This window comes from Aptenodytes patagonicus, chromosome 3 (genome assembly GCF_965638725.1).
Source record: "Aptenodytes patagonicus chromosome 3, bAptPat1.pri.cur, whole genome shotgun sequence".
Classification (NCBI taxonomy): Eukaryota; Metazoa; Chordata; class Aves; order Sphenisciformes; family Spheniscidae; genus Aptenodytes; species Aptenodytes patagonicus.
Window position 1 is genome coordinate 116,717,619 of NC_134951.1, and position 11,761 is coordinate 116,729,379.

At 41.8% G+C, this 11,761-nt stretch overlaps 1 protein-coding gene across 2 annotated transcripts; it reads right to left on the minus strand.

Moving 5' to 3' along the window:
* Positions 1–1,121: 1,121 nt before the first annotated feature.
* On the minus strand, positions 1,122–11,640 carry MGME1 (mitochondrial genome maintenance exonuclease 1). Of its 2 annotated transcripts, XM_076334807.1 has the most exons (7): positions 11,597–11,640; positions 10,013–10,202; positions 5,989–6,590; positions 4,580–4,802; positions 3,968–4,100; positions 2,556–2,711; positions 1,122–2,315 (listed from the first exon to the last, which is right to left on the minus strand). In XM_076334807.1, exons 3-6 carry the CDS (start codon positions 6,524–6,526, stop codon positions 2,577–2,579), a joined length of 1,029 nt encoding a protein of 342 aa, XP_076190922.1. In that variant the 5' UTR covers positions 6,527–6,590; positions 10,013–10,202; positions 11,597–11,640; the 3' UTR covers positions 1,122–2,315; positions 2,556–2,576. The 2 variants fall into 2 exon arrangements, with proteins under 2 accessions (XP_076190922.1, XP_076190921.1); XM_076334806.1 differs by having other exon boundaries at positions 1,122–2,711.
* Positions 11,641–11,761: the final 121 nt, after the last annotated feature.

The following is an 11,761-nucleotide window of genomic DNA, read 5'->3' on the forward strand; positions in this document are numbered from 1 at the left end:
ACTGCCATAGCATGTCCCTGCTGAAAGAACTACAGACACATTAAGGTGGTCCATCTATGTGATCTCAGTCAGGGAAAGCGTTCACTGCTACAGGGAAAAGAAGCAGGTAACAGTACACAGAAGAAAAACCGCTCTGGATGGAGAGCAAAGCTCTGACAAGCTGGATGCTATAGCTGGAGTAACTGCACTGATTGTCTGGCTGGTTTTTCTGCAGAGGACAGATACACCCCATAGCAGATGCCTTAGGCATGTCAATTTAACAGTCTGGCAAGTTAGTTTAAACTGGTCACAAAGTGGGTTTGAGTTTGCATGACATCAGCAACAGCCATCTGCCAGTTCTGTTACGGGACAAAACTGGCACTAGCTTGTGCCTCTACAGAAATGTTCAGAGCTCACACAGGGATGCCCGAGGCAGCCAGACTTTCAGAAGTACTAGACACCAGTAACTTCCACTGCTACTGTCTTTGAAGGCTGCCTGCCTTCTCCTGGCTCTCTGATGGTACAGACTCACAGAGACTTAAAGGTAGGTTTACAAACTAACATTGCTAGTGAAGCTGGCAGCCTTCCTCAGACACAAGGCTTTTGCTAAACCAACACACACAGGTGAAGCCAACAGGTGCCCGCACTGCCCAGGCTCCAGACTTCTCCTTATCTACATCCTAGGAAGTAGGATGAGGCTGAAATCTTACATGGTTCAGAGACATCTAATGACTGTATGATGCACTGATGAAGGCGGCAATCCCACCCAAACATTGCCCAACTGGTTCCACGCTCTCTTGATTTCTCCAATCCCAATCAACACAGGGAACTCAGCAGGTTTTATCACCTCGTGCTTCTGCCCAGGGCATCTTAGTTCTTGCTTGTGCCCATCCTCTTTGTATCCATGGAGCTATCTTTCACAGAAAACTGACCGTGTTCAGTGACGTTGAACCACCCACTTGCTAAAATTCTGTGATGTGGGAAGATACTTGTAAAACAGGTAGAACTTCTGAGCGCTCACGCAGCGTCGTCGTGGTTAGTCATCTCTGAACCCAGTTTCTCAGTCTCCATGTTTGTCTTTTTAGATAGAAATCTAATTAAGCACAGCGTAATCATACCATCACCAGACTAGGTTTGAATAAGCAAGTACCACTACAACTAAGTTTAATTGCACAGGTTTCCACAGTTCAGCACTCTGAAGGAGCAGAGATTAAGCACTATAGAGGTTTAAGTTTCTTCAGCAGCAAGCCTGCCCATTGGTTTTTTTAAGTATGGTTCTGGCTGATTTTCTTGAAGCTTATGGGTTGGTGATATTTTTATTTGTAATCTGCAGCGTTACTACAAAAACTCATACATACAATTCAGATTAAACAAAGAGAATGAGGAAAAAAGCTTTCCAGGTGTGCAACACACAAAGCAGTATCGCCTGACAACATCAAGGCTTATTCATAAAAATCAAGTCTATAGACAGAGAAACAAGCTTCAAAAATAACTCTTCTGTTTTAGAACATGTATTCACAAACTTATTTGAACCCCCACCCCCAAAAAACCCAATCAGCCGCTCTTCATTCCTCAGAAGGCCTGGCTTCAAAGTCACAAGCCTGCTTTTATAAAGAAGCTTACTCGCACTGGCAAACACTATAACTTGACACTGGAGATCGTTCCACATGGGTAGGCTCCTTGTCGGCTCAGACCCACAGCGAAGTCAGGAGAGCTCAAGACAGTTGCAGACTTGGCCTGCACGGAGCCTCACAACCTAAGGTACAAAGCCTGCTTACACTCTCTCACAGTTCTTTTATGCTGCGCATAAAACTGAACATAAAACTGTTCTGCCTGTTCAGAAACCTGCAGGAGAAGCCACTAGTAGTCGTCAAACTTCCTACCTTTCAGAACATTTGCTGGAAATTTCTAAGTGCATCGGTTACAATTCTGCTCCTCTTTTGCTAAGCCACTTCTTTAAATGATCACTTTGCCTTAGTATTTTAAATAAGTGCTTACGAGAACTTTGGTTATAATTCTTAGTGCAGTTTTTCCAGTTGTTGCTGTAAGAAAAACCACAAATAGTAAAAAGCCTGTTAATAGATACCTTTGAGACGAGCAAGAACTAAGCTGACTGAAACCCAGTCTACTATATTCATTTGTTTATCGTTTGCATTTCTCTCAGCTCAGACAATGCAGATGTCGCTTTGCTTTAGTTCACCAACTTCATTTTCAAAGTCTCAGTTCTGCAACAGGTTTTATTTTTTTCCAAAAATGACAAAAGAAGGATGATTTATTTGATTATCAGTTTTACTTGATAATAGAAACTTTCCTATCAACCTCAGGTTGTATAAAATCTGTGGGGAAAAACAGAGATTAATTAACTCAGCTTTGTCCTGCCAGGTCCACTTAAGTCACCTACAATGTAAGCAAATACACACTCCCCACTCCAATTTTTCTTTCTTTTTTTTGAGGGGGGTGGGGGGGAAACCCTGATATTAAGAAATTAGCCAAAGTTACTCAAAAAAGAATATGTGTTCAAATGGAAGATTTAAACAAAGGATTCTTGCTTTGGGCTCTGTGCTCAGACCACTTGCCTCTACGTAGCTTAGTTTGGGTCAGTTTCTGTCCATGTACTCTTCAAGGCGCAAAAGCCACTTATTCCAGTACTGTGAGCACAGACCGGGATCCATGAAATGCGGATGCGCAGGGGAGCCATTCTTATAGGCAACCACAATGAGTCCACAGCTAACCTACGGTTAAAAACAGAAGGCTGTCAGAAATTCAGTATCAACATGCAACTTCAATCAGCAATTCTGAACGCTAAACCCCACTGCAAAACATCATCCTTAACATATAAGTACCTTAAATAAGAAATGGGGAACAAAAAGAGCAATAATTTACCATAAAATGCTTGGAGACTAACATTCAAATGCTGAGAGTTCAAAGCTCTGACTGACTTTGGTGAAAACTGGAGGACTCAAACTCCAAGTATCAGAGTGATAAGGTCTATTTAAACCTTGCAGATGCTGGTAAAATTCCCAGTGACTGATGAAGTTTTGCCTGGGGTCATATAACCAGACTGATGCCATTCTCCAGCATCAGTCTGAATGGAAATGGTTACTTAGGTGTGTTCCGACATCCTTCATACTTGAAAAACAGCTCAAATTCAAACCCCACACAGCTACTGGGGTGAAGAGAAAGTGGTGGGGGACAGGAGGCTAATAGCAGAATTCTAGAATTACTGCCTATATTTCACTCTGTAAGGACCATGTCTGTTAAGTGCTTGCATTTACTATCTTTATAATATTCTAGAAAGTCCTCTGAAGAACCTACGAATTACCCTGCTCTCTTCTGCTTTGTATTTTCCCCCTTCAATGATTTGTGTTGAAATAACAATCCTTCAGGCCAAGCAGGCCTAGCTAGAATTGCATTTGGAGTCTTTAAAAACATTATTCCACTGTCTTCTGATTAAGTGATTGACAACACACTGCTTTCCTCTGAGGAAACACTGTACAGCTTCCAAACACTCTAAGTAAATCACTCAGTCCCTCATTTGCTAGCGGGATATAGCAACACATGATGAAAGCAACGCCCTCCCACCCCATTTCCCTGTTTGCGGGCTCTTTTGCTTTACTACTTCTCCTTTCTCTTCCTACTCTTGACACAAGCAAAAACCACACAGAACAAAGCACTGGGGGTTGCCCAGATGCCAAGTCACTGTGATTTCATCTGACCTCCTAAGACTCTGAGCATCCCTCTGTCCCACTGAGCAGTTCCTTAAAACCGTTGAAAATATACTGCTGACAGGCAAAGGCAACAGGATTAGCAAGAGTAGTGGAGTTATTTCACAATATGTCAGCTTAACCTGATCTAAGACTTGGCTGCTTTGTTACAAGTCCTACCAACAGTTCCATGCTGGACAGCAGGTGCTAAAGGCAGTAGGTGGGGAAAAATGAAAATAACGTGGGTGCTGCTGCTTGTCTTGACAGGTAGCAGGCCTACTGACCTGGAAGTCATAATTGGCATCATGATTTATGGCTCCAATATATGCTGCAACCTGTAATGGGTTGTCAAAAGTATTCTTCAGGGACGGCTTTGGTTTCTCTGAAGTTTTCCAGTCAATCACACACAACTGGCCTCTGCATAAGAGAACAAGATAGGACAATGTTCTAAACTTAAGTTTAGTCATAGTAAGAAACAAGGGATGGGACAGCAAAGAAAGTCATATCACTCTCAGCCTGTTTCACCCTGATGTCATGCTGCTCATTATGATGTCTATTATATGTCTAAGTAAGTCTCTTCCACACTGGTAGTTTAGATCTCAAAAATCAAGACTTACTAATATCTCAGTTATTAGATAGCTGCAGTTCCTGGCAACTGCTGAGGAGCACTTAACCCTGTCCCACTCATATCCTGCTCCAGTAAGAAATTCTCCACAACAACAGCACTTTTGTCATCAGGTTCACCTCTGAGCTCATCCATTTTGCTGCTCTTAGAGATCTGTCCAGCCTCCCCCCAACAGCTCACCAACACACCTGCTCCAGCTTGGGACACAGCCTCCCACACGCCACGGAGCACCACTGGCATTACCAGGTTTCTTAGAGAACCAGTACCTCACCGATACTTAGCCACGCAGTCTACCAGGCCCAGATACTGAAGAGTCTCATGCTGAACTGCACTTTCCAGAGCTTTCACTTCACTGATATCTTTTAAGACATGTTGCACACTTGATAAGTAGCCGGAAATAACAACATCTTCTCTCTGCTCCTTAGCTGCCATCTCTTCAGACAGGAATATAGATTCCAAAGCTGCATGAAAGAGCTCTCCTTGGAGGAAAAGATCTAAAAAAAAATGTGAAAAAACCCCCACATTTTAGACACTACTCATAACACCCCATGGACTTGTATTCTAGATATTACACAACATAGCTCTTAAACCAGTCCTGGTTTTTGTACTGAAAGCTTGAGGATGTGGGGAGGAGAAGGGAATGAGACAGAAAAATAAATTAAGTGTCTACAGTGAAATTAGTATCTCTTATATTAATGCTTACTTTACTTTTTTGGTCTCACCAAAATATGATTTTTAACTTATTGTTTATTCAAAGGCATTTGTGAATTTCTATGAATTAAAAATATTATTTTAGGCTGCTTTTCCTGCATTTGCTTCTTCGGCCGTATTGGTTCATTTGAATGGAACTAACCTCCTCCTGAAATGAGTGGGCACAGTTATAGGGGCAAGGGCTTATCTCAGAAATGATTCCAAGAAAGATCAATTTAAATAGTTATGTAAAGTTTGTTAAGCCACCTTATTCACTGAAGTGCTTAGTAACTCAAAAAGCATAAACACAGGATATTCGGTTATAAAAAGCATAATAATTCATGTAAGGAATGTTCGGGTATTTATCAACCTTGCTACAAGAGGCTACCTACTACCCCCCAGGTCCTCCCAGATCCCCCTCAGTCCTACAGCTTGGAGCAAGTCACCTTTCTAGGTCTTAGGAAACGAAAGCCTCTAAATGCATGGCAATTTCATGGAAGAGGCTATATATACTGTGTAAACTAAATAGTTACTGAAGAACTTCAACAGCAAGATACATAGGTTTTTAAACACTCAAGCTGATATGATTTCAGAACGCTTATTTCCAATTCGTTACAAAGTAGCTTTGTATCTGCAAATGGCTCAATAACATCAGCTGGAAAATACCTACTTGTAAATAGATACTAGCAAATAGAGAAATAAAGGAGAGGCAGATAGGATAGAGCAAAGAACGTCTACAGTCTAATTCTTGTTTCCCACCCACTTCTGAATCCATTTTAGTGGTCCTAGAACAAAGATCAGGGCTTAGATTCATCGATAACAGGTGCATTCATAATATGCTCTTGCCCCTTGAAATGGTAACAAATTAATGGATTTCCAAAACACTTGACTTGTAGGGCCAGATACTGCAGCTATGCTAGCACGTCCCAGCCAGCTGTTAAAGAGACTTCTATTACTTCTACTTTGCAATCACACTGTGGTTAGACTCACTTTTAGTATACTCTGCAAAACCATCTTTTCCAAGTTCCAGTATCATTTTCTCCTTCCATCTTTCTAGATAAAAGGCTTGCTGTGGAGAAATAGTCTGTTGAAGAATACGGGTAACGCTGGGCATTTTCGTTTTTTGTAAAGCGATTTTGATGGGGAGGTTTGAATCACCATTGAGGAGGGGAATTCTCTTGTTGGGGTTTATTAAAGGAACCCAGTTCTTGGGAGTTTTTGTTCCAGCTTTAACTGGAGGTCTGTGTTTATTCGGTGGCCCATATAACAAATTGTCTTCTTCAAATATTGTCTCTGGTGTTTGGGCACTGGTTTTGTAAGATGTAACAGAGTAGACCAAGTTCTTGTATTTTTCTTGGTCAACTTGTTCATAACTGTTCACTTTTTTCTTCTTACTATAAAGACACGCGGAGGTAGCCAGACACATATATGGGAATTGCTTTTGGCAAAAAGGTATTCGAAAAAGCATTTCCAGTTTCCCCGGTTCCCTGGACAGTAGCTGTAGGAATTTCATTCTGACAAGAAGCATTTGTGAGTAATTAGAGTTTTCTTTCTTCTGTTAGGAACAGTCTGCAGGTTACCATATTTTCCCCCTGTGGAAAAAGAAATTTGTGATTTCCAGAGTCATAAAACTCTACCATCAACCTATTTTTGCCCTTTGCCAAACAAAGAACTGCTATGGTCATAAAGTGTCTTCATACACTTTATGCCACCAAAACTCCTTTACATAAATAATACAATGAGAGAAAGAACCAATAAGCAATGAAAAGAGGAAGTGATCCTGAAAAGAACCAGTGCTGGTCCGCAAAATCTGAAACAGGGCAAACACATAAAGATGTTGCAAGTAGCAAAAGCTGCAGCAGAGGATGCTCTTATAGCAACATTATCAGAACCGTCATGAAAGTAGACACAAAAAACTGATCTGCAACAAACAACGCCCCAAAAGAGGGAGGGAGAAGTAAAAAAAATAAGGCTATGCAGAAGAGAATGAAACAAATCCATTGTTGTGAGGTATTAAAAACATATAAGTTTATAGTGGATGCCCAACTTATGGGGATTGTGGGGACAAAGTACCTTTTGGAGAATAAAAACGTTTTTCTTTTGCATGCCTAGGACAAAGCAGACAGCAGCAGTATATGCATTCTGAAATTGGGAGACTCGAGACTGGGAAAGCCAAAGAGAAACCAGATGTACTGCAAGTATCTTCAGATTCAAATAAATCTTTTAAAGATTAGAGTAAAATATAAAAGTATTTTTCTAAACTGAGTTTCAAACATAGTTGTGTTCTAAGACACTTAGGAAGTTTAAAAGCAAAAACTGTATACCAGAATTACTGTTCACAGCATAGCTTTCAAAACTGCATTGTAACTGCAGCGCTAAGTCCTAGGAAAGTTTATGCACTTGGATAAAATGCAAACACTTGAATAGTGGCATTTAAATCAACACTAAATACTTGCAGAACTGAGGCCCTATTCTCCTACTAAAAGTTATCTGCTTACCATTACAAAGTTCCCTTCCATCCACTGCAAACAAAGAATACAGGCTACACACATTGCCAACTAATATCAGGCATTTTGTTCCTGAAAATACTTTAATGTTACTCTTTTCTTTCCCCACACTTCTTACACAGCACTTCATACACTGCCCAAATCATAGGCACCACAGAAAACAAAAACATAGTAGGAGGAGTTATTTTGTATGGACAGATCCTGTGCTCATGCAGAACTGCAGTGACACCAACGTGTGGGTGCAGGCATCTCACACAGAACAGTTTGCAAAATTGGGGCTGTATCAGCTGCAGCTGATTAGATCAAGGTATCTTGTAACAAGAGGCAGAGACCTTGGACTCGGTTTCCATAAATATTGTTCTTCATCTGTGAAGGACAAAACCCTCCAGCTGTAGAAGTTTAATCAGAAGTAAGCAGATACACTGCTTTTTTCTTTACTGGCTTTACATTTTCAAGCTGACTTTGTATGGTTTGGGCAAATAATAACTGTTCTGTAACCTGATACAAAATTAACCCGTCAAAAGCAAATCTGAACCAGGAAAACACAATTAGGTGGGATCAGAACTTTGTGTCACGTAGTGGTGGCATTTCTGACCCAGTATCAGCTGCCCTACAGCCAAATTTGCCATACTGTTGTCAGATAGTCTCACTCAGTCTTTAGTATGGGTTTCCTATAATTACAATGCATATCAATCAAAATAGTTAATGATTTTAAAACTGCTTCATGGTCCACAAGAGAGTAAATGAGGAAAATAATGAAAGTGCCAACTAGTTAATTCTGCTACCGACTTTTTACAGTCTGATTAGCTATAAAGCAAGCTACCTTACAAGGGAAACCGTACCGTTTAAGATACTTCGAATGTGTCACTTGCCTTTTTTAATCATTACATTATACTTAATATTGAACCAAATCTAAATCTTTCCTCATCCAGCAGAACGGGGCTAGGTGGAGTTGCACTTGTTTTCTCATTTTCCAGTATTCAACAGCAAGAATGGACATGACCCTCTGAGCGTCCTCTGACCTTCAGATTCCTGTCAAAACTACTCTCCTGCCTGCACATGAGAAAAGTGCAGTCAGGTGCATTATGAAAGGACAAACCAGGCAATTTCAACCATTTTATTGCCACAAAAGTATGCAAGCTTTGCCAAAAAATAGAACAACCTGCTTTAGACAGGTTACGCAGCAGCAAGAAATTGGACTGTCTGTGTTCTGCAACTTAAGTTCTGCCCAGCTTAATTTCATGGACATGTGAGGAAGTTTTACAAATTTAGGTGAAACATAACCAAATTTTATGTTACCTCTCATTTCTTATACTATGTCAAAAAGCTGTTTCTACAGCTTGCTAGAAATTTGTAACAGCATAAAGAGGTACTTTTTATGAAGTATACATGTTTCAATTTTTCAGTTCTCCTTGGGTTTTCAGTCAGTGAATTTTGTATGTCTTCACTATTACTACCAATTGTTCTAATAAATTTATTTTTAAGAAGCTCCCCAAGTTTTGTCATTTGACTATCACAAAGCAGCTCAGTTCTGCAAAGCTGCTATGCCAGCATTTACAGCAACTCATTCTTCTCAGAAGACTACCACATTTTTTAATAGATTTTTCAGTATTGGAATGGGATCAGTTACCTGACAGACATCAGGTGAAAAAAGAAATAATGCTGAAAAAGAAATAATGAACGATGTTAGCACATTACAACAGGTGTCAGTTTGCTGCAAGAGGTAACGAAAAACAGTAAAAGCAGCAAAGGGATACGTAAAGGTCAGGCTTTAATACCACAAGCAAATTGCTTCACCGTATTTTATCATAAAAAGCAGTGCAGAAAAATTAATCTCTCCTTTCTTGGGGTTTACCTCTAAATAGAGCTGCTGAAGCTGTGATTTAAAATAAAACGGGAAAAAAAATACTCTTATTCCAATGTAATAATATCGAAGCTTGTAGTTTCTCAGGCTATTGTTTGATGACCATTAATATGCTTACCCAGTGTATTAATCAGAACAGAATAAACGCTGGGTCAATGACTCTGTATCTGTTACATTAGCCAGAGCACAAAAGAAAAAGTTTATACTGCCTTTGTGTCAGCTGCAGGAAGCAAGATGATACCTGATTCAGCATAAAGTTCACTTGTAGTAAGCTGCCCCCTCAATATTGTTTAAGGAATAAATTTATACCAGATCAGTGTTTTGAATCATGGGGCTATTAAAATATGCAATATTACGAGCCCTAGAGCTAATTTACTATCACACTGATGCAGTGTTTCAGTAACATCTAGTATGAATTTTAAATTAACAGCCTATATTGTTCTGGAGTAGTATCTGTGGAAATATCTGTGCACTCTATGAACTGAACCACCAGGAAAGGGAGAGTTTGTTAGCTGCTGTGCTGTTGTACAAAAGGAAAGAGGTTCTAGGATTGCTAAGAAATAAAGAATGCTTGTATCTAGCAGAATAAAGAATCACATGTTTTTCAATAAATCACAGTGGCATTTCTGTGCAAATAACTTACATTTACAAGAAAGAAATGGAGTTGGAGTGGTCTGGATCTACTCTTGTACATAAAGAACAGAATTCAATTGGTATTTCTCTCTGAGGAAGCATCTCCCTTCTCTCTCAAATGGTTTGTGTTCGAAGACTGGTGGAATTGCTTCAAGTATTGCATGATGAGCCACATTGGAGAACTGAACACAAGTAAAAACCTGGGAAAAAAAAAACACAAACAAAAAAGAAGGAGGACTTCTCTTAAGTTTCCCAAGCTAGTTGACTTTGCAGCTCCAACAACTGCACTAACACAACTGAGGAAGTTTTTCCAGGATAGGAATGAGTGGCCTAAGTGAGGGAAACAAAAAGGGTTACTTAAGAAAATGTTCACATCCATAAAAACCTTCGTCCAACTATGGTTTCAGACAATAATCAGTATAGCTTTTTCTCCACAGTCACCTATCAAGCAAACAAAAGCACTAGTTTACTTCAGAGATAATAAGAAAGAACACTACTAAACATAGTTACAGATCTGGTGCCCTGTGTCCCTAATTTGAGGAAAGCAAACCCACTGATGAAGGTATAATTTTAAGTTAATGTCAAAAATGGCTTTTCTCTGGGAAGATGTATTACTATTTGATGTAGAAAGGCAACAGTAACCTATCTTCTTGGTCAGAATAACCACTTTCTCTTTTTTCTGGTTACAGCTTAATAATGCAGGGCTTTGACAGCTATATCACTTTTAGGACTTTGCACACTTGCCCATTCTCTGCCCCCAACCTCTCTTCCTTGGTTCCTTGCAGTTTGTAAGCTAAATCATTGAACCTATCCAGGTTAAAAATATACCACCCTCTTTTGGGAATTTAAGAGCATGGGGACAAAAAAGGAGATTTACATTTAGCAACCCAGTTTAAAGCACAAGCCCACAGAGCTACACTGGACCAAACGAACAACAAGCTTCAGCACTGGGGAGGGAATTAGTAGGAAACAGGGTTGTAACAGAAAGTCAGAGTTTTTGGCAAATCAATCTGTGAAAGAGCTGGCTTAATATTGGTGACCAGCAAGTGCCCCCAGCAGACAGACAACCTTTCTGCATAGGCACCAGGTGCCTGAAAAACCCAGATAGCACTGGATAGCCTGTGCTTGTGCAGGGCTTCCCTCTCATTCCCTCAGGGATAAGTCATTCTGAACAAGAAGCCCTACTAGACGCCAGCCTGCCCCACTGCCTCAGCGGGCCTGCCCACCCAGCCCCGGGCAGCCCCACCATGAGGCCCGCTCGGTTACAGACCCGGGGGCAGGGGTGGGCACACGTTTGCCAGGCGTGCGGTTGGGGTGCAAGGGTAGGCTACGGGAGGAGGGAGCCGCAGGCCCAGCAGCCGGGGCAGACTGCTGCTCTCCCTCAGCTAACCCAGGCCTGGTGGAGAGGCAGGCATTGAGTGAGCGCCCTTTCGCCTCACCACCACAGCTACCAGCGGCCGGACAGCCCCAGTCCGCCTTCCCCTCCCCACGCTGCGGAGCGCCGCAGGTGCCCTCCGAGGCCACCCCCGCCGGCCCGGCCCCAGCCCCCTCACGAACAGCAGCCCCAGAAAGGGAAACCCAAGGCGACCGTTACCTCAGCGCCGCGCTTCCCGCCACGGCCACCTGTGCGCAGGCGCCCTCCGGCCGCCGCCAACGCGCTCACTGCGCGCGCGCCCCGCGGCCTGCCGGGATTTGTAGTTCGCCCCCGCCGCCAGCCCTGGCCCCTCCCCCGCGCTGGGGCTGGAGGAGGGGAGCTCGG